Source organism: Thalassophryne amazonica, chromosome 2, assembly GCF_902500255.1.
Source record: "Thalassophryne amazonica chromosome 2, fThaAma1.1, whole genome shotgun sequence".
Taxonomy (NCBI): domain Eukaryota; kingdom Metazoa; phylum Chordata; class Actinopteri; order Batrachoidiformes; family Batrachoididae; genus Thalassophryne; species Thalassophryne amazonica.
Genome location: NC_047104.1, coordinates 102,087,145 through 102,112,253, shown reverse-complemented (window position 1 = coordinate 102,112,253; position 25,109 = coordinate 102,087,145). Strand labels below are relative to the sequence as shown.

General features: G+C 43.2%; 1 protein-coding gene across 1 annotated transcript in view; it reads right to left on the bottom strand.

Annotated features, from left to right (window-relative positions):
• galnt18b (UDP-N-acetyl-alpha-D-galactosamine:polypeptide N-acetylgalactosaminyltransferase 18b) overlaps window positions 1-25,109 on the bottom strand; it is a 366,991-nt gene that overhangs the window by 6,938 nt on the left and 334,944 nt on the right. Inside the window, exons 9-10 of the mRNA XM_034190778.1 lie at window positions 18,752-18,847; window positions 4,329-4,493 (exon numbers count right to left, since the gene is read on the bottom strand). Of these exons, the coding sequence (XP_034046669.1) occupies window positions 4,329-4,493; window positions 18,752-18,847 (261 nt within the window). The remainder of the gene's footprint in view (window positions 1-4,328; window positions 4,494-18,751; window positions 18,848-25,109) is intronic.

Below are 25,109 nucleotides of genomic sequence, written 5' to 3'. Positions count from 1 at the left end.
AAATCATAGAAATCATCAGGGGTGCCCAGATCTTTGCATACAACTGTATATTTCGGCAGTTTTTTGTCAGTTTCTTTATTTCTTTATTTATTTGGAACCTCATTAGCTTACATTCCAATAATAAATAATACAAACAGTTAAATCATAACTACATTTCAATAAATGCTCCATACAATTAACAAATTCAATTCATGATTCTTCACATTAATTCAGTTGGTTGCAGTACGTTAGTGCTCAAAGCAAATAATAAATATGAGCTCATAGGGCAGATGGTCAGGGTTAATGTGAAGATAATGATATTTAAATCAGGTGAAGAATTTAGTAATTAAAGTGTTTTGTTCTGTGGCTCCCTGATTTAAAGGGAACTAAAGTAGTAGGACAAATTGCTGCTGAGGTATTTTATTTCCCGCTGTTCAGACTGGATTTTAAATATTGTATATCCTTTTGTCAGGCCAAGTCTGGGATCTTGCGGGGATGTCAAGTGTTGCTGCACCGACCACACTATGAAATCACTTTCGTTGGGTCCTGGATGACAGTGAGTCAAAATAAAAACTAGTCCATCCATCTATACCCCAGACATCCAGTTGTGACACAGACAGAAAGGCCATGTAGCCAAAAACTGAACCCAGGTCTGCATATAGGTAGCCCAACTTCTTATCCCACTGAGCTACCCACTCTGCTGCAGAACATGAAATAAATAGTCCATGTTAAAATGTTGGAAAATATAGCATGGTGACAATCGGAACAACAGGGTTGCTGTTTTGAAAAAGAGACAATGCTGTAATTATAAGTAATTATGTCTTTAGGTATTTGAGTCCTATGAAAAATGGAAAAAAAAGAAAAGTACTGTGCCTCCAGAAAGTGAGGCTAGGCACATCTGAAGCAGTCTGACTGGCCAGAGAGAGCGAGAGAGAGCGAGAGAGAGGAGAGAGAGAGAGAGAGCGAGAGAGAGAGAGAGCGAGAGAGAGAGCGAGGAGAGAGAGAGAGAGAGAGAGAGGAGAGAGAGAGAGAGAGAGAGAGAGAGAGAGGAGAGAGAGAGAGAGAGAGAGAGAGACTCAATCTGAAATTCTTCACTTTTGGATATATACATACACCCAGTTGGAGCAATACAGCTTCTGTAAATTTGTCTGAGGTGGTTGAGTAATTTGAAAATAAAACGTGATGTTAGTGCACCACTGAACACTTAAGCTAACATTTAACCTTTAGGTGCAGAATCAATTACTCAGTCGATCTGAGTGAATATTTTATATTTGTAAATTGTTTGATCTATTTTTAGTTTTCTCAAATAAATGTACACAAATAATTTTACTCTATGTTGTTCCGGAGTTTGCTCAGCACTTTGTCATTTAAAGCACTTTATAAATAAATGCATTATTATTATAATTATTAACACTCTCCTTCACTTTAAATACACAAGTGTATTTTATTCACACAGGACACAAACAGCATGTATCAGTCTTGGTGTGATTCATAAGCTCAGTGCTGAAGCACTTTCATTTGCTTCAAGTACACACCAAGTCTGTTTCTGTCAGAATAATTTTACTGTTTTTATAGTTTATTTTGAAAACAACATTTAAATAAGTCAGCTGTTTTCACACTTTCATTAGTCAAGTCAAACTAAAATGACCTTCATTAAAGTACTGATCCACACCTTTGACTGCATTTGTTGATTTTACCACCAATTTAAAACCCATTTAATGGTTACCACTGACTGAACAGGAATCAATACCCCATAAAGAGAACTGTGAGGTCGAGCCTTATCTCGCACTATCATCGAAATGCCAAGTGCAGTGGTGGAACAGGACTTAATAAGGATTTCACAAGCTGTGCAACACCATACCTGTTTGGCTATAAAAAGAACCCAAATATGACGAATCGCAATTGATTCTAGAATGAAAGCACAACAGACAACAATATGTCAGTTTCTTTGACCACAAATCAAAGTAACGCACTACAGCCAAATCACCTGCTGTCTCAGAGTTTTATGAAGGAAAGCTGCGTCTCTGTGCAGCCTTCATTTCTTTTTGCAGCCACAGTAGAAAGAAAATAATGAAGGATGAGATAGACTCCTATCACACACACATTCTCAAGCAACCGTTAAACCCGTGCAGCAGTTGAGAAAAGGTGGATGAAAGAGCTTTATCATTGAATAGCCTGCGAAGCAAGAGAGCAAAAGGGACGAAAAAGGAACTTAAAAAAACCGAAGCTAACAATCTCGAGTTCCAGGACTCGGCGCTGGGACGGAGCTCATAGTGCCTGAGTCCTGGAGAAACTGCAAACAGAAACTCTGGAGATCTGTGTGCACGTCGGTGGACCATCTGCTCTGGTTCCTCGTCCAGAACAAAAGAGGGATCATCTCCTTCATCATTAGAATCCTCACTGTCTGACGACACGCTGGGCGCGATGTCTTGCTCCAATAAAAAAAAAAAACTCTGGTGTGCCCTGGTCACTGCTGTGTCACTGTATTATGTTCTAAGCCATATACAGTGAGAAAAATAAGTATTTGAACACCCTGCGATTTTGCACGTTCTCCCACTTAGAAATCATGGAGGGGTCTGAAATTTTCATCTTAGGTGCATGTCCATATGCATGAGCGACATAATCTAAAAAAAAAAAAAAAAAAAAAAAAAAATCTGTAAATCACAATGTATGATTTTTTTAAATAATTTATTTGCATGTTACTGCTGCAAATAAATATTTCAACTTCTGCCAATCAGCAGAAATTCTGGCCCTCAAAGACCTGTTAGTCCACCTCTAAATGTCCACCTCCACTCCACTTATTATTCCAAATTAGAAGCACCTATTTGAGGTCGTTAGCTGCATAAAGACACCTGTCCACCCCACACAATCAGTAAGACTCCAACTACTAACATGGCTAAGACCAAAGAGCTGTCCAAAGACACCAGAGACAAAATTGTAAACCTCCACAAGGCTGGAAAGGGCTACGGGGCAATTGCCAAGTAGCTTGGTGAAAAAAGATCAACTGATGGAGCAATTATTAGAAAAATGGAAGAAGCTAAACATGTCAATCTCCCTCAGACTGGCCTAGCCAGTCTCCAGACCTAAACCCAATAGAAAATCTTTGGAGGGAGCTCAAACTCCGTGTTTCTCAGTGACAGCCCAGTAACCTGGCTGATCTAGAGAAGATCTGTGTGGAGGAATGGGCCAAAATCCCTGCTGCAGTGTGTGCAAACCTGGTGAAAAACTACAGGAAATGTCTGACCTCTGTAATTGCAAACAAAGGCTACTGTACCAAATATTAGCATTGATTTTCACAGGTGTTGAAATACTTATTTGCAGCAGTAACATACAAATAAATTATTAAAAAAAATCATACATTGTAATTTCTAGATTATTTTTTTTAGATTATGTCTCTCACAGTGGACATGCACCTAAGATGAAAATTTCAGACCCCTCCATGATTTCTAAGTGGGAGAACTTGCAAAATCGCAGGGTGCTCACATACTTATTTTCCTCACTGTATGTTGATTTAGAACAGAAAACTGTCAAAAGGGGAAATAAATATAAGTGTAAAGATGATTGAGTATATCAGAGCGATAAATTGATCAGTGCATGTGAACACGCATTGATTCACATGTGTGGTTATTCCACCAGCTGCAGCTGATCCACAATGTGAATTCTGCCTTCCAGAACAGCTCTTTATATAATCATTTGAATCATCTACCTGTTACCACCTGTACATAAGTGCTGGATTGTCATTTCTACAGTCATATTGTTATATTGCTGCTAATGATGCATTCACGTACTGTCGGAAATTGCACAACTTTTTTGTTGTTTCAAATTCAGCAGCTGCTTGTGGCAAAATAAGTAATTATATCCACACAAAAGATTAATTCTGGCCTATATAAGGTGCCTGAGCCCATTGAAGCTGACTTCCCATCCAGATAAAAAAAATCCAAGCAAGCAGGCTGAGTTTTCCTTGTAATTTCCGATGGTACATGAACGCAGTAGCAGCCTCAGTGCTCACAAACCGGCTTCTGCACTATGTGAAAACATTCAGCTGGTCGAACGAAGTCAAACTAAACAATAACATTACAAAAACTAAGCAAATGATTAAAAAATGTCAAGAACGACAGCAAAACAAAACACGGATGAATTGAGGTTTTCGTTGCCCTTCGTTCAAATTTTTCAACATTTGAAAAATCCTGATGAAACGCCAGCTGCAGGAATGAAGCTGTGCGAAGGTTAAATGATGCCAACGAAAGTCAATGAAAGTCCAGATTTCTTGTTTCTTCAGGGCTTCGTTGCCCTTCGCTAAGTGCCGTGTGACTGGGCCAATAACATTTAGCCAGTGTTCTGATAGTTACCTGAGTGAAGAGCCAGTGTAGCTTCATACGTCTGGCTGTGGCGTAGCCGCACTCAACAAGGCGCGCTCTCCCGTTCACATCCACAAGGCACTTGTTGTCATCGTCATCAATGGTAGGACTGAGGAGGCCCATGTGGAGCTGCTGGGTACTGGTGTAGTACACATTCTGAAAGAACAGCACATCCAGTTATCAGCACGATGCATGGCGATGCTGCTGGGACTGTCATCGAGCAGTACGTTACACTGACAGAAGTAATAAACCAGGAACCCAACCTGGCTTCCTCTTGGGTTATACACAGCCTCAGATTCAGTACTTTCATTTAAAAACAGCTATGCTGGCAGAACTAGTGTGAGATTTGGTGTGTCGCACAAAACAAGCTCATTACTGAGGAATGGGGGGGAAAAAAATTGTCCGATTGCATATTTGTGCCCTCACTGATGGAATCCAAGAAAACACAGACTTAGCTGCAGATAGTGAATATTACTTGTAGAAATGAAGTGTGAAAAGCATAAATCTAAAATAAAACCTCATCAGAGCTGTGAAGAGAATTTGTCGTCTGCATCTTCACAGCGTCTGCTGGAGTAACGGCGTGTTAGTTACGGGAGGTGTATCTCACACATTAACCAGACGTACTGCACACACAAACAAGATATGAAATTGCTATTAAGTACAAATGTATGAAAAGGCACAGGTGAGTTGATTCATATCAGAGTGAAATTGTGCAGAGAGCAGACACCAAATAGGTACTGTATCTGGAGAAGTCAACACATTTCATAAGTGGGGCACAAAAAGGTTTGCCAGCACCTCGGCACCTTCATAAGCTGCCAAAGCAGCATGTTGTATTATTAAAGCTACAGTGGAATGCAGCATTCATAACCATCTATTCATTAGTGTGTACCTGCAACAACGAATCAGTGTGATTTCATAAGCTTAGGGTAAGCCCTCCATATCTACATGGAAGCAGGAACTCTCATGGAGGCTGCCATGTTGGTACTGTAGCCCAAAACAGACATACTTTTTCCACCGTTTGCATCATGGCCAGAACACTGAAGAAAAAATGTAATTCATTTCCAAGAATAAGATCAACTTTATTTATCCCGAAGGAAATTATTTTGCCAGAGTAGCGAAACAGTTTTTTTAAGACTTTTGCACAAGATGTTCGACATATTGCACATAACTGACTAGCTGAAAACTCTGAATAACTGTGTTTATTATGTATTCATCCTGCAAAGGGGGGAGGAATTATACAATCTGATTGCCACAGGTAGGAAAGCCCTCCTGTGGCGTTCTGTGGTGCACCTCGGTGGTCTCAGTCTATGCCTGAAGGTGCTCTGATTGGATGTCAGTGTGGCATGCAGGGGGTGGGAGGTGCTGTCCCGGATACTGAGCAGTTTTCTCAACATCCTCCTGTCTGACACCTCCAGCACAGACTCCAGCTCTCCAGCCAGCTCTCCTGATGAGCTTGTTTAATCTGTTTGTGTCAGACTTACCAAATCACAACAGAAGTCATGCCAAGGCACTTCACAAAATTAAGGTAGGGAAAGGGTAAGGAATATGAAGAACATCCACTGGTTGCTCCCTATACACTGTCTACTAGTTGCTAGTCCAAGTTTGAGAACCCTGATTTTTCTGAAATTATCATGTTTTGCTTTTTCACAAGAGAAGACAAGGCTGCATTAACTAAAGAATTGAACACATGAAACAAAACAAAAATCATGACTTTCGTTGGCATAATGCAGTCTGCAATCTTACCACTAGGTGACATTAAAACCTACATATTTTAGCTTTAATTAAATATGAGCAACATTTGGTACATCTGCAGCCTTCATTTCTAATCTATCTTTTGTGGAAAAGCAACTCAACCCCTTGTTGCACACCAAATGTCTGCAGTCTGCTGTTTGTGATTATTTGTGCTGCTTAGTCATGAAGTGCGGCAGAACGCCCGGCCGTCTGTAGCTGTGGCTTCCATTGTTGTGCTGGTGTCAGGATGTTTTATTACTTCGAGCGCAGCATGGTTGCATGTTTCCTGACAGCATGCTCTGGTAAAAACAGCCACGGGATGGTAGCTGGGTTGTAAACTTTCTTATACCTTTGCTTTCAACTGTTCAATTTGTTTTTTGCACGATGATGTAATTCATTTACTGCAGTGACTTTGTTACTCAGTCCATCTCCCAAAGAATCAATAAAAAGCAGCTGCTACTCACAGTGACACACACAGAACGGATTTATGTACCAACAACTCATCTGTGCTCATGAATCGTGGGTGGTGACTGCAACTATTAGACGTGAGACAAAAGCAATCAAAATAAGCACTCTTAGCAGCACAGCTGAGCTCATCCTTGTACCCTTTTCAGACAGGAGACCTGAGTTTAATGTGTCTACTAAGTGCACAGTGAAACTGTGCTGGCCTCATACAGATTAGAGTGTCGGACTCTATTTCAGCATCCATCACTGCCATTTAGGGCAAAGATTAAATCAAATCAAATCAAATCAATTTTATTTATATAGCGCCAAATCACAACAAACAGTTGCTCCAAGGCGCTTTATATTGTAAGGCAAGGCCATACAATAATTACAGAAAAACCCCAACGGTCAAAACGACCCCCTGTGAGCAAGCACTTGGCGACAGTGGGAAGGAAAAACTCCCTTTTAACAGGAAGAAACCTCCAGCAGAACCAGGCTCAGGGGGGGGCAATCTTCTGCTGGGACTGGTTGGGGCTGAGGGAGAGAACCAGGAAAAAGACATGCTGTGGAAGAGAGCAGAGATCAATCACTAATGATTAAATGCAGAGTGGTGCATACAGAGCAAAAAGAGAAAGAAACACTCAGTGCATCATGGGAACCCCCCAGCAGTCTAAGTCTATAGCAGCATAACTAAGGGATGGTTCAGGGTCACCCGATCCAGCCCTAACTATAAGCTTTAGCAAAAAGGAAAGTTTTAAGCCTAATCTTAAAAGTAGAGAGGGTGTCTGTCTCCCTGATCTGAATTGGGAGCTGGTTCCACAGGAGAGGAGCCTGAAAGCTGAAGGTTCTGCCTCCCATTCTACTCTTACAAACCCTAGGAACTACAAGTAAGCCTGCAGTCTGAGAGCGAAGCGCTCTATTGGGGTGATATGGTACTATGAGGTCCCTAAGATAAGATGGGACCTGATTATTCAAAACCTTATAAGTAAGAAGAAGAATTTTAAATTCTATTCTAGAATTAACAGGAAGCCAATGAAGAGGCCAATATGGGTGAAATATGCTCTCTCCTTCTAGTCCCCGTTAGTACTCTAGCTGCAGCATTTTGAATTAACTGAAGGCTTTTCAGGGAACTTTTAGGACAACCTGATAATAATGAATTACAATAGTCCAGCCTAGAGGAAATAAATGCATGAATTAGTTTTTCAGCATCACTCTGAGACAAGACCTTTCTAATTTTAGAGATATTGTGCAAATGCAAAAAAGCAGTCCTACATATTTGTTTAATATGCACATTGAATGACATATCCTGATCAAAAATGACTCCAAGATTTCTGGATTTCTGGACTCAAGATTATTGATGCATTTATCGTTGGGCCAGCGCGCATAATACATTAATGTAACTGCGGACATTATATTGATAAAAGAATAAAATTTGGAAGATTAAAAAAATATTGTACATGCATCCAAATCCAGAAGAGTGCATGAAATACGATCTCTGCAGTGTCTCACTTACTCACGAACGTAGCAGAATATTTTTGCACTCTTGCTCGTTTGTGGAGAATGGAGGCAGGCTTCTGCCTCACAGAATGATATGATACTGAAAAATTATGTGCAAATGCAAATGTAGTTCTTTGTTCACACATCATATCTCTGCTCTTCTTAAACAGTCTCCATGGCAGGAGCAAATTAAGCCAGGAAATAGACAAAGACATTCTTCTCACAAGGTGATCGTGTGTCGTGAGCAGAGTGACTTTGACTGAAAATGAAGATGACGATCCAAAAATAAACCTGACTGGAGATCCTCTCGGCCATCCTGTCCAAGGTGAATCTTAAAGGACTGACTGTAAGAGTGGGGAGAAGCTGCTATGAGTAAATGACATAACATTTTCACGACCAAGTGGAGGATGCCTCTGGGTTGAGAGGAGGGTCATTAATCCAGGTCACCTCACTGTGGTCGTCCTTTCAGATTGGCCACAGAACCGGTTTTGCAAAATTCTTAGCGGATCCCTATATATTTGATTTTGCAGAAGACTGGTGTCCTGTCATAATTATGGTGTTTATTACAACAGACCCATGTAGGGTTTTCTGCAAGTGGATAAAACACATTTTTGTTAGTCGATCTAGTTAGATTTTGGCCAATCAGCATAACTGTAATTTAACAATCAGCATAACTGTATCATCTACCACAATGTCACCTAAGCCTGGCCATTTGGAATGATGCCGCAGTTGACAACTTTGGCAGTTATATGTTGTCAGTATCCACCATTGTGGCCAATCTCTCACAGAAGAGGTGCAAACTGAGGACATGTGCTCCTTCAGAGGAACTACACCAAGCCACTGTTAAGATAGGTGGCTGATATCATAATAACCTTTATTTAACCAGGTACAAATCCACTGAGATCGAAACCTCTTTTACAATGAAAAATATAGTGGTCAAAATCAAAACTCAGGCAGTGTAAACTTTCACTGTACACATTGACTTGATGGATAACAACATTAAGTTTATATGAGAAGATATGAAGAATAACAGTTTGCCTTTTCTGGACTGTGATGCTGACATAAATGAGGCCCATAAATGGACCCAACTCGAACGATATGATAATATGCATATTACCAACCTATAACAAGGACTTCTACCAATTTTCACAAAATTCCGCTTAAAAGCGTGAGAGGAGTTGATTTCAGAATGCTTATACCCTTTTTGGGACGCGCGGACAGACAGACAGACTGAAATCCCCATGACATAATCCCCCTTCAGACCTTTGGCCAGCAGGGGATAAAAATGCTGTAATTCCAAATGTGGCTGGAATAACTGAGCAACTGATGAGGATTCTCAACAAGCACAACATTCCTGTGTTTGTCAAACCCAGCAACATAATCAAATAAAAACTGTTTCACCCCAAAGGGCGCACATCACACACTCTCAAAAGCAATCTGGTGTACGTCGTGCAGTGCAGCAAGGAGGACAATGAGCTCTACATCGGCAAAAACCAAACAGCCACTCAACAAATAAATGGCTCAACACAGGAGAGCCAATTCCGCTGATCAGAAGTCAGCCTTCTACTTGTATCCGAAGGAAGAATGAAACACTTTTGAAGATAGCAGCTGTCATATTTTAGATAGAAAAACGGTTGGTTTGAAAGAGATGCCAAGGAAACCATCTTTGTTAAAGTGTTAAAGTGATGAAACCTTCTCTAAACAGGGGTGGGGGGAAGGCTGAGACACCACCAGTCTCCCACCTATAACTCTGTCCTTTCATCTCTACCATAGAGACTCATGGATTATTCTCAGACTTAGAGTTATATTATAGAAATGCTAGAGGGTGCACCTATCATGTGACCCTGTGGCGACAAGGCTGCATTGTCACCGCTGTGTGACCAAAACAGTCCGAATGGAACTCAGCCCTCTGCTGCAGATGTAAGTTTAGTGTTTTCATAAGGACACATATCCCTGCTGGGATGTTGGAGTCAGGATCCCGAAGACTTGTGCGTGTTATGGTTGCATAAATCGGAGCAACAAGACAGAAAATGTCTCTTTTCACAAGTGAGTGAAGGCCAGCGTTACATGAAACATTAAGTTTACTTACGAGGATGGGTGACTCAAAAATTACGTCCATCGTCATGTCCATCTTTCCATGCCCTTCCATAAAATGCACGTTCATAATGAAAGCAATAGTTGAAAATAGTAAATAAATAAAATAATTTATGTTGTTCATCTTTGTTGTGCATCACTTGATCGACAAAATTATAGTCGTTTTAAACCTTTAAGACTTTACATGTGTAGGTTTTCTCTGGACATTGTTAAGATGGCTGAACAACATCAGTCGTGCCAATTTCCAACCCACTCTGAATCACGGTTTGTGCAGTGGCCATTTTATTAAAGAGGACTATGTATGAGGTAAATATTAGCAGTATGTATATCAATGGCTCCTGTGGGTTCACCACCTGCAGAGGGGGCCATGGGGGTCGGGTGCAGAGAGGATTGGGTGGCGGTCGAGGGCGGGTGGCCCGGCGGCCCGGTCCATGCTCACAGCCCCTGGCTGTTGGGACGTGGAATGTCACCTCACTGGGGGGGAAGGAGCCTGAGCTTGTGCGAGAGGTTGAGAGATACCGACTAGAGATAGTCGGGCTCACCTCCACGCACAGCTTGGGCTCTGGTACCCAACTCCTGGAGAGGGGCTGGACGCTTCATTTTTCTGGCGTCGCCCATGGGGGAGAGGCTTAGAGCTGGGCTCGCATTGCTTATTGCTCCCAGCTCAGTCGCCAAGTGTTGGAGTTCATTCCGGTGAATGAGAGGGTCGCGTCCCTACGCCTTCGGGTCGGGGACAGGTCTCTCACTGTTGTCTCGGCCTACGGGCCGAGCAGCAGTGCAGAGTACCCGACCTTCCTGGAGTCCCTGGGAGGGGTACTAGATAGCGCTCCGACTGTGGACTCCATTGTTCTCCTGGGGGATTTCAACGCCCATGTGGGCGGCGACAGTGAGACCTGGAGGGGGTGATCGGGAAGCACGGCCTCCCCGATCTGAACCCGAGTGGTGTTCAGTTGTTGGACGTCTGTGCTAGTCACAGTTTGTCCATCACGAACACCATGTTCGAGCACAAGGGTGTCCATAAGTGCACGTGGCACCAGACACCTGAGCCGGAGGTCGATGATCGACTTTGTAGTCGTATCATCTGACCTTCGGCCACGTGTCTCGGACACTCGAGTGAAGAGAGGGGCAGAGCTGTCGACTGATCACCACCTGGTGGTGAGTTGGATCCGCTGGGAGGGTAGGAAGCCGGTAAGACCTGGCAGGCCCAAACGTATCATGAGGGTCTGCTGGGAACGACTGGCGGAACCCTCTGTCAGCGATGTCTTCAACTTCCACCTCCGGGAGAGCTTCTCCCAGATCCTGGGGGAGGTTGGAGACATGGAGTTCGAGTGGACCATGTTCTCCACCTCCACTGTCAATGCGGCTGCTCGTAGCTGTGGTCGCAAGGTCTCTGGTGCCTGTCGCGACAGCAATCCCCGAACCTGGTGGTGGACACCGGAAGTAAGGGATGCCATCAAGCTGAAGAAGGAGTCCTTCTTATCTTTGTTGGTAGGTGGGACCCCAGAGGCAGCTGACAGGTACCGGCAGGCCAAGCGTGCCGCAGCCCGTGCGGTCGCAGAGGCAAAAACTTGGGTCTGGGAGGAGTTCGGGGAGGCTATGGAGGAGGACTATCGGTCGGCCTCGAAGAGATTTTGGCAAACCGTCCGACGCCTCAGGGGGCGGAAGCAGCTCTCCACCCGCACTGTTTACAGTGCGGGTGGGGAGCTGTTGACCCTGACTGGGGATGTTGTCGGGCGGTGGAAGGAGTACTTCGAGGATCTCCTCAATCCCATCGTCACGTCTTCCGAAGAGGAAGCAGAGACTGGGGACTCGGAGGCGGACTCATCCATTACCCAGGCCGAAGTCACCGAGGTGGTTAGAAAGCTCCTCGGTGGCAAGGCTCCTGGGGTGGATGAAATCCGTCCTGAGTACCTTAAGTCTCTGGATGTTGTGGGGCTGTCTTGGCTGACATGCCTCTGCAACATCGCGTGGCGATCGGGGATCACACTCCTCAGCCTCCCCGGTAAGGTCTATTCCAGAGTACTGGAGAGGAGAATTCGACCGATGGTTGAACCTTGGATTCAGGAGGAGCAGTGTGGTTTTCGTCCTGGTCGCGGCACACTGGACCAGCTCTACACGCTCCATCGGGTGCTCGAGGGTTCATGGGAGTTTGCCCAACCAGTCCACATGTGTTTTGTGGATCTGGAGAAGGCATTCGACTGTGTCCCTCGGCGCACCCTGTGGGGAGTGCTCCGGGAGTACGGGGTCCGGGGTCCTTTGCTAAGGGCTATCTGGTCCGTGTACGACCGCAGCAGGAGCTTGGTTCGCATTGCTGGTAGTAAGTCAAACCTGTTTCCAGTGCACGTTGGCCTCCGCCAGGGCTGCCCTTTGTCACCGGTTCTGTTCATTATTTTTATGGACAGAATTTCTAGGCGCAGCCAGGGTGTAGAGGGGGTCTGGTTTGGGAACCACAGAATCTCGTCTCTGCTGTTTGCGGACGATGTGGTTCTGTTGTATTCGTCAAATCAGGATCTTCAGCGTGCACTGGGGCGGTTTGCAGCCGAGTGTGAAGCGTCCGGGATGAAAATCAGCACCTCCAAATCCAAGGCCATGGTTCTCGACCGGATAAAGGTGCTTTGCCCTCTTCAGGTCGGTGGAGTGTCCTTGCCTCAAGTGGAGGAGTTTAAGTATCTCGGGGTCTTGTTCACGAGTGAGGGACGGATGGAGCGTGAGATTGATAGACGGATCGGTGCAGCATCTGCAGTGATGCGGTCGCTGTATTGGACCGTCGTGGTGAAGAGAGGGCTGAGTAGGGGGGCAAAGCTCTCGATTTACCGATCGATCTATGTTCCGATCCTCACCTATGGTTTATGAGATTTGGGCTCATGACCAAAAGAACGAGATTGCTGAGTACAAGCGGCCGAGATGAGTTTCCTCCGCAGGGTGGCTGGGCGCTCCCTTAGAGATAGGGTGAGGGAGCTCGGTCACTCGGAAGGAGCTCGGAGTTGAGCCGCTGCTCCTCCACGTCGAAGGAGTGTCAGTTGAGGTGGCTCGGGCATCTTTTCCAAGATGCCCCCTGGACGCCTCGCTGGAGAGGTGTTCCGCGGCATTGTCCACTGGGAGGAGCCCCGGGGAAGACCCAGGACACGCTGGAGGGACTACATCTCTCGGCTGGCTTGGGAATGCCTTGGGGTTCCCCCGGAGGAGCTGGAGGAGGTGTGTGTGGATAGGGAGGTCTGGGTGGCTTTGCTTGAGCTGCTGCCCACGCGACCCGACTCCGGATAAAGCGGAAGAAAATGGATGGATGGATGGATGGTATATCAATGGACATTTTTCATGTGAAACAGAAACTGACATTTGTCAGCACACGTTGGTAAGGTTAGACCCTGTGTGAAGCACCCGAGGCAGCTTCGTTGTGATTTGCGCTATATAAAAAAACTGAAATTAAATGAAATGACACTTTGTTAACAGATTTTTTTCTTTTAAAATATGCTTTTGTGAATAATGAAAAATGGTCTCTTCTGTAATGTGCAGTTTGCAATTGTACACTCAACAAAAATATAAACGCAACACTTTTGGTTTGCTCCCATTTTGTATGCGATGAACTCAAAGATCTAAAACTTTTTTCCACATACACAATATCACCATTTCTCTCAAATATTGTCACAAACCAGTCTAAATCTGTGATAGTGAGCACTTCTCCTTTGCTGAGATAATCCATCCCACCTCACAGGTGTGCCATACCAAGATGCTGATTAGACCACCATGATTAGTGCACAGGTGTGCCTTAGACTGCCCACAAAAAAGGCCACCCTGAAAGGTGCAGTTTTATCACACAGCACAAGGCACAGATGTCGCAAGATTGAGGGAGCGTGCAATTGGCATGCTGACCGCAGGAATGTCAACCAGAGCTGTTGCTCGTGTATTGAATGTTCATGTCTCTACATAAGCCGTCTCCAAAGTCGTTTCAGAGAATTTGGCAGTACATCCAACCAACCAGCCTCACAACCGCAGACCATGTGTAACCACACCAGCCAGGACCTCCACATCCAGCATGTTCACCTCCAAGATCGTCTGAGACCAGCCACTCGGACAGCTGCTGAAACAATCGGTTTGCATAACCAAAGAATTTCTGCACAAACTGTCAGAAACCGTCTCAGGGAAGCTCATCTGCATGCTAGTCGTCCTCATCGGGGTCTCGACCTGACTCCAGTTCGTCGTCGTAACCGACTTGAGTGGGCAAATGCTCACATTCGCTGGCGTTTGGCACGTTGGAGAGGTGTTCTCTTCACGGATGATGCGAAGGAGATGTGTTGCACTGCATGAGGCAAATGGTGGTCACACCAGATACTGACTGGTATCCCCCCCCAATAAAACAAAACTGCACCTTTCAGAGTGGCCTTTTATTGTGGGCAGTCTAAGGCACACCTGTGCACTAATCATGGTGTCTAATCAGCATCTTGATATGGCACACCTGTGAGGTGGGATGGATTATCTCAGCAAAGGAGAAGTGCTCACTATCACAGATTTAGACTGGTTTGTGAACAATATTTGAGGGAAATGGTGATATTGTGTATGTGGAAAAAGTTTTAGATCTTTGAGTTCATCTCATACAAAATGGGAGCAAAACCAAAAGTGTTGCGTTTATATTTTTGTTGAGTATATGAAACATAAAACCCTTCTAAGACTATATTTTAAACTGTAGCTTCAGTACAAAAACTCAGAATTGGACTGGAAATAAAAAAAAAATATATGGCATACTGAGCATCTGAAAACCTTTCTTAAAGTAAACAAGTGTGTTTTCATACCCACAAGAATTCATCCAAGAGATGATCAGGATATCACCCACCACCTTTTTACTACAGTCTGCTGTGCTGACAGTATTTCACCACAGTTTCACATTCTAACTTACTCACAGTTAGGAAAGACCATGGGGGACTTGTCAGGCCAAGAGTTGATGTCTTCATAATTTTGAAAACTTCAGATAAAATTCTGAGGTAAAGCAGTAAAGTGCTTAAAGCTATACTGTGCGTCCAGAAAGTATTCACAGCGCTTCACTTTTTCCACATTTTGTTATATTACAACCTTATTCCAAAATGGATGAAATTCATTTTTCTCCTCAAACATTCTACTCATAACACCCCATAATGACAACATGAAAAGTTTTTTTTTTTTTTTTTTTTAATTTTTGCACATTTATTAAAGATAAAAATCTGAGAAATCACATGTACATAAGTATTCACACACTTTGCTCAATACCTTGTTGATGTACCTTTGGGAGCAATTACAGCCTCAAGTCTTCTTGAATATGATGCCACAAGCTTCGCGCACCTACCTTTGGGCACTTTTGCCCATTCCTCTTTGCAGCACCTCTCAAGCACCATCAGGTTGGATGGGGAGCGCCGGTGCACAGCCATTTTTAGATCTCTCCAGAGATGTTCAATCAGATTCAGGTCTGGGCTCTGGCTGGGCCACTCAAGGACATTCACAGAGTTGTCCTGAAGCCACTCCTTTGATATCTTGGCTGTGTGCTTAGGGTCATTGTCCTGCTGAAAGATGAACAGTCACCCCAGTTTGAGGTCAAGAGAACTCTGGAGCAGGTTTTCATCCAGGACATCTCTGTACATTGCTGCATTCAGCTTCCTCTCAAACCTGACTAGATGCTGCCACCACCATGCTTCACTGTAGAGATGGTGTCTGGTTTCCTCCAAACATGATGCCTGGCATTCACACCAAAGAGTTCAATCTTTGTCTCATCAGACCAGAGAATTTTGTTTCTCATGGTCTGAGAGTCCTTCAGGTGCCTTCTAGCAAACTCCAGATGGGCTGCCATGTGGCTTTTACTAAGGAGTGGCTTCCGTCTGGCCACTCTACCATACAGGCCTGATTGGCGGATTGCTGCAGAGATGTTGTCATTCTAGAAGGTTCTCCTCGCTCCACAGAGGAATGCTGGAGCTCTGACAGAGTGACCTTCTGGTTCTTGGTCACCTCCCAGACTAAGGCCCTTCTCACCTGATCCCTTGGTTTAGACGGGTGGCCAACTCCCGTAAGAGTCCTGGTGGAGCTGAACTTCTTCCATTTGCAGATGATGGAGGCCACTTGTTCATTGGGATCTTCTTCTTCTTGTGCCTCAAGACAATCCTGTCTCAGAGGTCTACTGACAATTCCTGTGACTTCATTCTTTGTCTGTGCTCTGACATGCACTGTCAACTGTGGAACCTTATATGTAGACAGGTGTGTCCATTGTCCAAATCATGTCCAATGAACTGAATTTAGCCCAGGTGACCTCAATTAAGCTGTAGAAACATCTCAAGGATGATCAGTGGAAACAGGATGCACCTGAGCTTAATTTTGAGCTTCATAGCAAAGGTTGCGAATACTTGTGTACATTAGGGTGGTCCTTATTTTGGAAAGTTTTGAAATTTAATACTCTGACCCCCTGAATAAGTTCCAATTGATGAGAAAACATGTTGTGTAAAATTTTCTTTGTACAGTATAAATTAATTTTAGAGGTAGCTCAAAAGTATTGAAACTCTATACTAACTAAAGTTTGAAAATCACCTGTGGAGGCCATCTTGAATTTCTAAGTGAACAGCAGGAGGATTCATCAGGACTTTTGATATGTTGTTTAGGATGGGTTGGGCACCATTAAGCTTTAGCTTAGCCATCAGAAGCATATCTGTATGTGGTGAAAGTGTTGACGTTGTAGAGACATTCACTTGTCTCTGGGTCCTCTGCCTTTGAGACTGAGATGTGCCTGTGAAGAGTTCATGGAGTCATGAGGCTGCTGGACAGAGGCATTTGGCAATGGCGAATGAAGGTGACCATACAACCTGTCTTGTTGTGTGGTTGTGAGACTTGGCTAACCAGTGACCTAAGGTGATGGTACTAGGTCTCTTTGGAGGATTCTTGGGTACTGCTGGAATGAATTTGTATAAACTGAGTGGTTGCTTAGAGAGACTAAGATGAGGAGTATCAGTTGAATTATGAGGGAGTGTCAGCTATGACATTTTGGCCATGTGGTGCGTTTCTCTGTGCATGATCCAAGGGAACCCACTTTTCATCTGGCTGTGACTGATAGATGGTTATTTTAGAGATGCGGGAATGGACCGGTTGTTTGCCTAGGTGGTTGTCATCCAGGCCCTAACGAGGTCCCGTGGTGTTGATGCGGCAGCGCATGCTCCCAGAATTGACACAATGTAAACTGCAAAAATGAATAATCTGATGTGTAGATAATTTAACATTCATATTACATATGTGTTTGGTGTTGTTAGCACATCTTAGGGAAAAAAAGTGACATTGTGAGACATCACATCTTTGCAGGAGACAACGTGTTACAATGTCACAATTTTTAACATGTTAAAAATTTTCCCGCTTGGTCACGATGTTCTAATACATCATTATTAGCGCTGATTGCACACTTTTTCATGCACGTTTTCACTGGGTACGTTGTTTTTTTTTTTTTTTTTTTTTTTTAAAGAAAATTAGTTTTTTTTTTTAAAGAAAATTTCTTTTTCACTCCAAAACATATGCAAATGGGTAAGTGTGACACTTCTTCACATGGAATACAACTTTATAACCCACCTTATGGCTGGGGGGGATAAAACTACAGCAGGTTTGTCTTGCAGAGGAGACCCCTAATCTCATTAGTAATGCTGGTGCTACTGCAGCGCTTTGTTTGATGCGCCCGTTTTTTGGAGAGATTTACAGCTTACATTTACATCCAGAACATTTAAAGTTCTAAGGGTCTCAGAAAGGCCTACAGAAGTTAACTTGTGTGTTCTGCTGACAAGTGAGACTCGGCTTATCAAACTCCACAGCTTTAATTCTTACTTGAATCCTTAAGTAAAGATTTCTAGTCAGTGGGTTTCAGTCTGCACAGCCATGTATGTATCAATGCCTCCTAAAAGAGAGTGACTCGTGTCCAATAGATTAATTAGGACTGTGAAGAATAATGCGATATCAAGGCCCACTCTATAACACAAGTTCACAGCTGTCACAGCAAGGTTAAACAATCTGAAAACAATCTGCTCAGACGTAATGGGATCAAGAGATCGATCGGAGGTAGGAGAGGCTGCAGAAAGCAAATGATAACCACGGCATGCTTACAAATTTAAACCCACTTTTATTTGTGCCCAGACATGTTGTGAAACAATTATTCCATAGCCACAGTTTTGAATAGATTATTGAAATTACTGACACATCATAATCAGACGTAATAATTATAAGGTTATCTGGAGTAGTGAACCTGTGTAACAGAATGTCTGATGATTACTTATCGACAAACTTATTGTTGCTTTTATTATGAAACTGAAGTAAGATGGAGATGTGCTGCTTCTCCAGAAACCTGACGTATTTCACTCTGTCTATAATACGGTATATCATTCAAAAGAAGTTGTCACTAAACGGAGGCATGTGCGATCATCCTGTTAGGTTTTAAAAATGACGACAACTGCTGCTGTAAAAGCGCAATATAAAATCCTGATCCTGTTTTATGAGGCAGTTAGCAAGTTTGATCCAATCACAAAGCAGTGTGAGGCAATGAAATGTTTTTTTTAGTGAGTAAGAAAAACCCAAGATGGACATTAAAAGGAGTGGTACAGTAAATCTGGCTACATACTTATGTACTGCATGAAGCTGTCAGAGGGAGGGCTCAGGAGCGCTCTAACCTGAGGTGTCATCCCGTGACAGAGGTACAGGATGGGCACGTTGTCAGTGTCAGGTCCCTGGTCCAGGCACAGATCGTCCTTCAGAGAATTTTTCATCTGGCAGACAAAAGAAGATCACAAATAAACAAATAAACTGAGCAGACAATGCGAGTCAGGAAATATTCCACAAACCCAAACGCTGAGTTCTGACTAATCCAGCTTTTACCCATAAAACTATGAATGTGATTATGGTGTTAGAATCTAATTTTGATACTCTGTGACTAAGCAGTCGTGTTCCTGTGAATAACAGCTTTAGATCATCCCTGATCTAATAAAACCATCTTCTAAACATGTTTTCACACTTGGCTCCTCTCTGCATTCAGATCATGTTAGGAAGATGATGCAAATCTGCTCGTCTCTGCTTCAACTTCTGAAGGTGCATCCTGCTGATTTGACACTGTAAATTTTGCTTGGTAAAATTTACTCTGCTGGGATAGCATTTGATCACAGTCCAAATACAGTGAAATATACTCTATCACAGGGCTAAATCAACTCAACACAGTGTGAAATCAACTCTTATTGGAGTAAAACCACTTGCAATGAACAGATGGTGTCGCCGACCGAAAGTGCTGTCACTGTGCATGCGTCATCAGCCGCGGTTCACTGATTATCACCTCGTTTCTGCTTAAAATCGTAATCCACTGCTTAAGACTGACTTCGGGGGTGGGGGTGGGGGGTTGCGTGTTCAGCCATCGACAACTGTCAAGGTGATTTCACTCTACGATAGAGTGTAATTTACTCTATTTAGACTTTTAGACTGGGATCAAATGTTATCCCAGCAGAGTAAATTTTACTCAGCAAAATTTTGTGCGCACTTCTCCTGTGTTCGCACACAGCAGCCGTGCAGAACATTGTTTCGCCGTCTGGTGCTGCTCAGTTTTTACGCGGCTTCGTATGTAAACAAAATTTGTTATCTCCCTCAATATTTCCAAGTTCTACAAGTTCGACATGAAGGTCAGTAAACGTCTATAACCACTGTCAGGTTTGTGTTGCCTGATTCTTTCATTTGTCTGTCCACACTCAATAAGCAGGCAACACTGCTAACACAAATGGTGAATAGCAGAAGTGGGAGTAAGTCACCATGAAGTCACTCAAGTCACGAATCACCAAGTCCCAAGTCAAGTCTCAAGTCATAATGACCACCAATTGTTTGCAAGGTGACTCAAGACTTGACTTGGGACTTGCAGACTGATGATTTGAGAATTACTTGACAGTGACTTACTACCACCTCTGGCGAATAGCTGTTTCAAGTCCTGTTTCCACATCACAGCTCTCCCGCTGAGATCGTGAACCCAGTCGTCCACAGTCATCATCTGCCATCACTTTCTCTCTGACTCCTCGTGGTCACACTTTACAAAACAAACAAAATTACATAAACGTAGGCAGCTTTCTCCAGCTTCTGCCGTAGTTTTCCTCTGCAGGAACATTTCTTACACAAAGTAATTTTTTCATATTCCTCAAATTTCCATGCTCCTCCATGATGACATACATGGTGATAATGCATGTAAATGTAACAGAAAACAAACACTAAAAATAATTACAAAATAAAGCACATTAGCCAGAAATGTGCTACGTGAAAATTATCACAACCAAAAGTGCATTGATCTGCTAAAAAACAATGAATGCTGACGATGCAATGCACTCTGGGTCAAATTTTTCTATATGAGGTAGGGAGAATTCAACTTTTTATATTGCACCAAACAATAACACGTCACCCCAAGGTGCCTCACAATTGTAAGGTCAAACCTTATCCCCATGAGGAAGCACATAAGTAACAGGGGGAAGGAAAACACAAGCGGTAAGCTTCGATGGTCTTAGACGAAGCCCTACCAGAAGAAGAAGTTCAATTGGGGGAGGTGATGATCTAGTGGTTAAGGCGTTGGGCTTGAGACCAAAAGATCCTCTGTTCAAATCCCAGCCTGACTGGAAAATCACCAAGGGCCCTTGGGCAAGGTCCTTAAACCCCTAGTTGCTCCTGGTGTGTAGTCACATTGGGATGAATGTGAGACATTATTTGTAAAGCGCTTTGAGCATCTGATGCAGATGGAAAAGTACTATATAAATGCAGTGCATTTATTTCAATTCCTTGGCTGGCTGCTTGAGTCACATTTACAGCCTTGTATAAAAAAAATGGCTTTGGTCTCTACTGATAGTTTGTTCCTCCATGGTAAGTGCATGGGGGATGAATTTCTTTCTAACTTCTTAGTTTAAGATGCTTTAAGTCATAAAGTTTTATATAATGGCTGAGTGGATCCTAACCATTTGATTGGTGCTTTGTATGTCATGCGACATGGATTATTTGGCACATTTGTGTTGCGTTGCATTTAGTGTGCAAATTTGGTTCTGTATCTTTGGTATCACTGTACTCTGTGCGCGCGCGTGCGCGCACACACACACACACAAAATGAATCCACTCTGCTGTAAGCTGTCTGGAGCCATGAAGAGCTGTTAGGAGGAAGACAAATGAAAAGCTGGACTAACTTCTGATGTGATGTTTTTCGCTGTACTAAGGACGTACAGTCTTGTTTTTTTTTTGGAAGTGCATGCGCACACAAGCGGGACGGTGCTTAGCTTTAAAACAAACATGGTGGAGTTTGTAAAGCTGAAAAGCTGACGTGATTTTTCGCTGGACTGAAGAACTACACAAAGTCTCTTTTTTGGAAGCACATCACAATTTACACTCCTATTTAAAGTTTGTGTTGGACTTTAGCAGCAGTGGAACACCAAAATGTAAGTCCCTTTACTGTTGTTTATTAATTATTAAAATATCAAATGACATGGATCTATTTTAGCCATTACATAAAACAAATAATGAATGTTTTTACATTCTTTCAATGGAAATAATATTTAATTCGGTGAAAGCTAGAACTGATGTGGGCCGCTGAAGAGGAGGTACTGCTGGCCCACTACAACAAGAACAAACCATTCAACTCGGCTTTGCCTTGTTGAATGGTTTGTTTCAGCTTTCACCTCATGAAATATTCATACCATTTAACTCATAAACTTCATTATTTGTATTCTGCATAACTAGGGGCATGGTCACTTTGAGTGGGAGTGGCTCAGCCTAGTGTCTCCACCTGTCATAGCGCCCATAGTTCAGCATCCATAGGCAAGGGCTGCTAGCTGTTTTGGAGGCTGTTGCTTTTGTTTGGAGTATTTTATTCCAAACACCTGGAATAATATGGCTCATTGTGTGGTGAAACGCACTCATGGATCATCTAAGGCACCCCTACTGCAATTTTTGTGCTGAGTAAAATTGTTGCCGTGTTTTACGTCCAGGTGGTTTCCATAGTAGAGAAGCTTGAATCTTCGACTGGACTGGGTTGCTTGACACGAGGACGTTTCGCTTCCTCAGCTAAAATTTTTGCTCTGGTAGTCTGACTTCTGTCTTGACTCTTGTAGAGAAGAATAAACAGAAGCCACAAAAGCTGGAGTTTTAAACCTAACCAGACCCCTCCTACCGAGAGGCAGACTGCTAAGGCTAGTGACTAAACAATAGCTCTAATTAGCACCTATTGTGCTCTAGTTAGCACCCTCCTAATGACAGGGCAGCTGTCTCTCCTAATGATGGAATGGACGTCTCTCCAGATGGCTCCCTTGACGACTCTCCTGATGACCTGAATGACTCATTACCATGAACAAAAGACTGAAACTGCTTTGACCTGAGTACCCCATTGTAAACAGGGGACAAAGCGTGTCTCAGACCCCCTCCCTGGTTAAAGCTGGGTTTCAACTATTTCACATAGAATGCCTCCTTGACCCCTCTCTCAAACCATTTCTTCTCTCTGGCTAAGATTTTAACTTCCTTGTCCTCAAATGTGTGGTTAGTGTCTTTAAGGTGGAGATGAACTGCAGACTGAGGTCCACTGGCGCCCTCTCTGCGGTGCTGGTATAGCCTTTTGTGTAAAGGTTGCTTAGTCTCACCTATGTAGTGTTCGTTACAGTTTTCCTGACATCTGATAGAATACACTACATTGCTCTGTTTGTAACTGGGGATCCTGTCCTTAGGGTGAACTAATTTCTGTCTCAAGGTGTTAACTGGTTTAAAGTAAACTGGGATTTTGTGCTGTCTGAAGATCCTTTGTAGTTTTTCCCCTACTTCTGCTAAATAAGGGAGAGACATGCTTTGTCCCCTGTTTACAATGGGGTACTCAGGTCAAAGCAGTTTCAGTCTTTTGTTCATGGTAATGAGTCATTCACGTCATCAGGAGAGTCGTCAAGGGAGCCATCTGGAGAGACGTCCATTCCATCATCAGGAGGGACAGCTGCCCTGTCATTAGTAGGGTGCTAACTAGAGCACAATAGGTGCTAATTAGAGCTATTGTTTAGTCACTAGCCTTAGCAGTCTGCCTCTCGGTAGGAGGGGTCTGGTTAGGTTTAAAACTCCAGCTTTTGTGGCTTCTGTTTATTCTTCTCTACAAGAGTTAAGACAGAAGTCAGACTACCAGAGCAAGAATTTTAGCTGAGGAAGCTTCTGCAATTTGAAGCGAAACGTCCTCGCGTCAAGCAACCCAGTCCAGTCAAAGATTTAAGCTTCTCTGCTGTGTTTTACGTTGTATGCAAACGGCATTAGTATCAGTAGCCTGATCTGTTAGATCCCTTTAATGCAGTATAACTGAGAAAATAAATGGCTCAGAACTTTTAAGGTCCACAGCAAGGCAAATCATTATGGTAACTGTCATGCAGTTACCAAAAATATGATTTATTAAACACCTGGACCAAGGTAAGTCTGTTAGCTTGGGTGGTTCATACGCACAGAGAGGGGTGTGTTCAGGCTTCTTCCATCACACACACTGAGCCACTCTCTCTTCAGCTCTTTATGCATTAATGAGCTCATTGTGGCATTGCCATAATCAGCGCTGCTGCAGCTGCCAACAGGGTGATGCCTTGACATGGGCTTCATATCAGTTGTTTGGGGTACTTATTAAAAAAAACCTATGGGCGGCATCATGCAGGCTTTGTCTAGTATATATACACTAGTGTTCAGAATAATAGTAGTGCTACGTGACTAAAAAGATTAATCCAGGTTTTTGAGTATATTTCTTATTGTTACATGGGAAACAAGGTACCAGTAGATTCAGTAGAGTCTCACAAATCCAACAAGACCAAGCATGCACACTCTTAAGGCTATGAAATTGGGCTATTAGTAAAAAAAAAAGTAGAAAAGGGGGTGTTTACAATAATAGTAGCATCTGCTGTTGACGCTACAAACTCAAAACTATTATGTTCAAAGTGCTTTTTTAGCAATCCTGTGAATCACTAAACTAGTATTTAGTTGTATAACCACAGTTTTTCATGATTTCTTCACATCTGCGAGGCATTAATTTTGTTGGTTTGGAACCAAGATTTTGCTTGTTTACTAGTGTGCTTGGGGTCATTGCCTTGTTGAAACACCCATTTCAAGGGCATGTCCTCTTCAGCATAAGGCAACATGACCTCTTCAAGTATTTTGACATATCCAAACTGGTCCATGATACCTGGTATGCGATATATAGGCCCAACACCATAGTAGGAGAAACATGCCCATATCATGATGCTTGCACCACCATGCCTCACTGTGAACTGTGGCTTGAATTCAGAGTTTGGGTGTCGTCTCACAAACTGTCTGTGGCCCTTGGACCCAAAAAGAACAATTTTACTCTCATAAGTCCACAAAATATTCCTCCATTTCTCTTTAGGCCAGCTGATGTGTTCTTTGGCAAATTGTAACCTCTTCTGCACATGTCTTTTATCTAACAGAGGGACTTTGCAGGGGATTCTTGCAAATAAATTAGCTTCACACAGGCATCTTCTGTCACAGCACTTACCGGTAACTCCAGACTGTCTTTGATCATCCTGGAGCTGATCAATGGGTGAGCCTTTGCCATTCTGGTTATTCTTCTATCCATTTTGATGGTTGTTTTCCATTTTCTTCCACACGTCTCTGTTTTTTTTTTGTCCATTTTAAAGCATTGGAGATCATTGTAGATGAACAGCCTATAACTTTTTGCACCTGTGTATAAGTTTTCCCCTCTCCAATCAACTTTTTATTCAAACTACGCTGATCTTCTCAACAATGTCTTGAACATCCCATTTTCCTCAGGCTTTCAAAGAGAAAAGCATGTTCAACAGGTGCTGGTCCTTAAATAGGGGACACCTGATTCACACCTGCTTGTTCCACAAAATTGACGAACTCACTGACTGAATGCCACACTACTATTATTGTGAAACACCCCCTTTTCTACTTTTTTTTACTAATAGCCCAATTTCATAGCCTTAAGAGTGTGCATATCATGAATGCTTGGTCTTGTTGGATTTGTGAGAATCTACTGGTACCTTG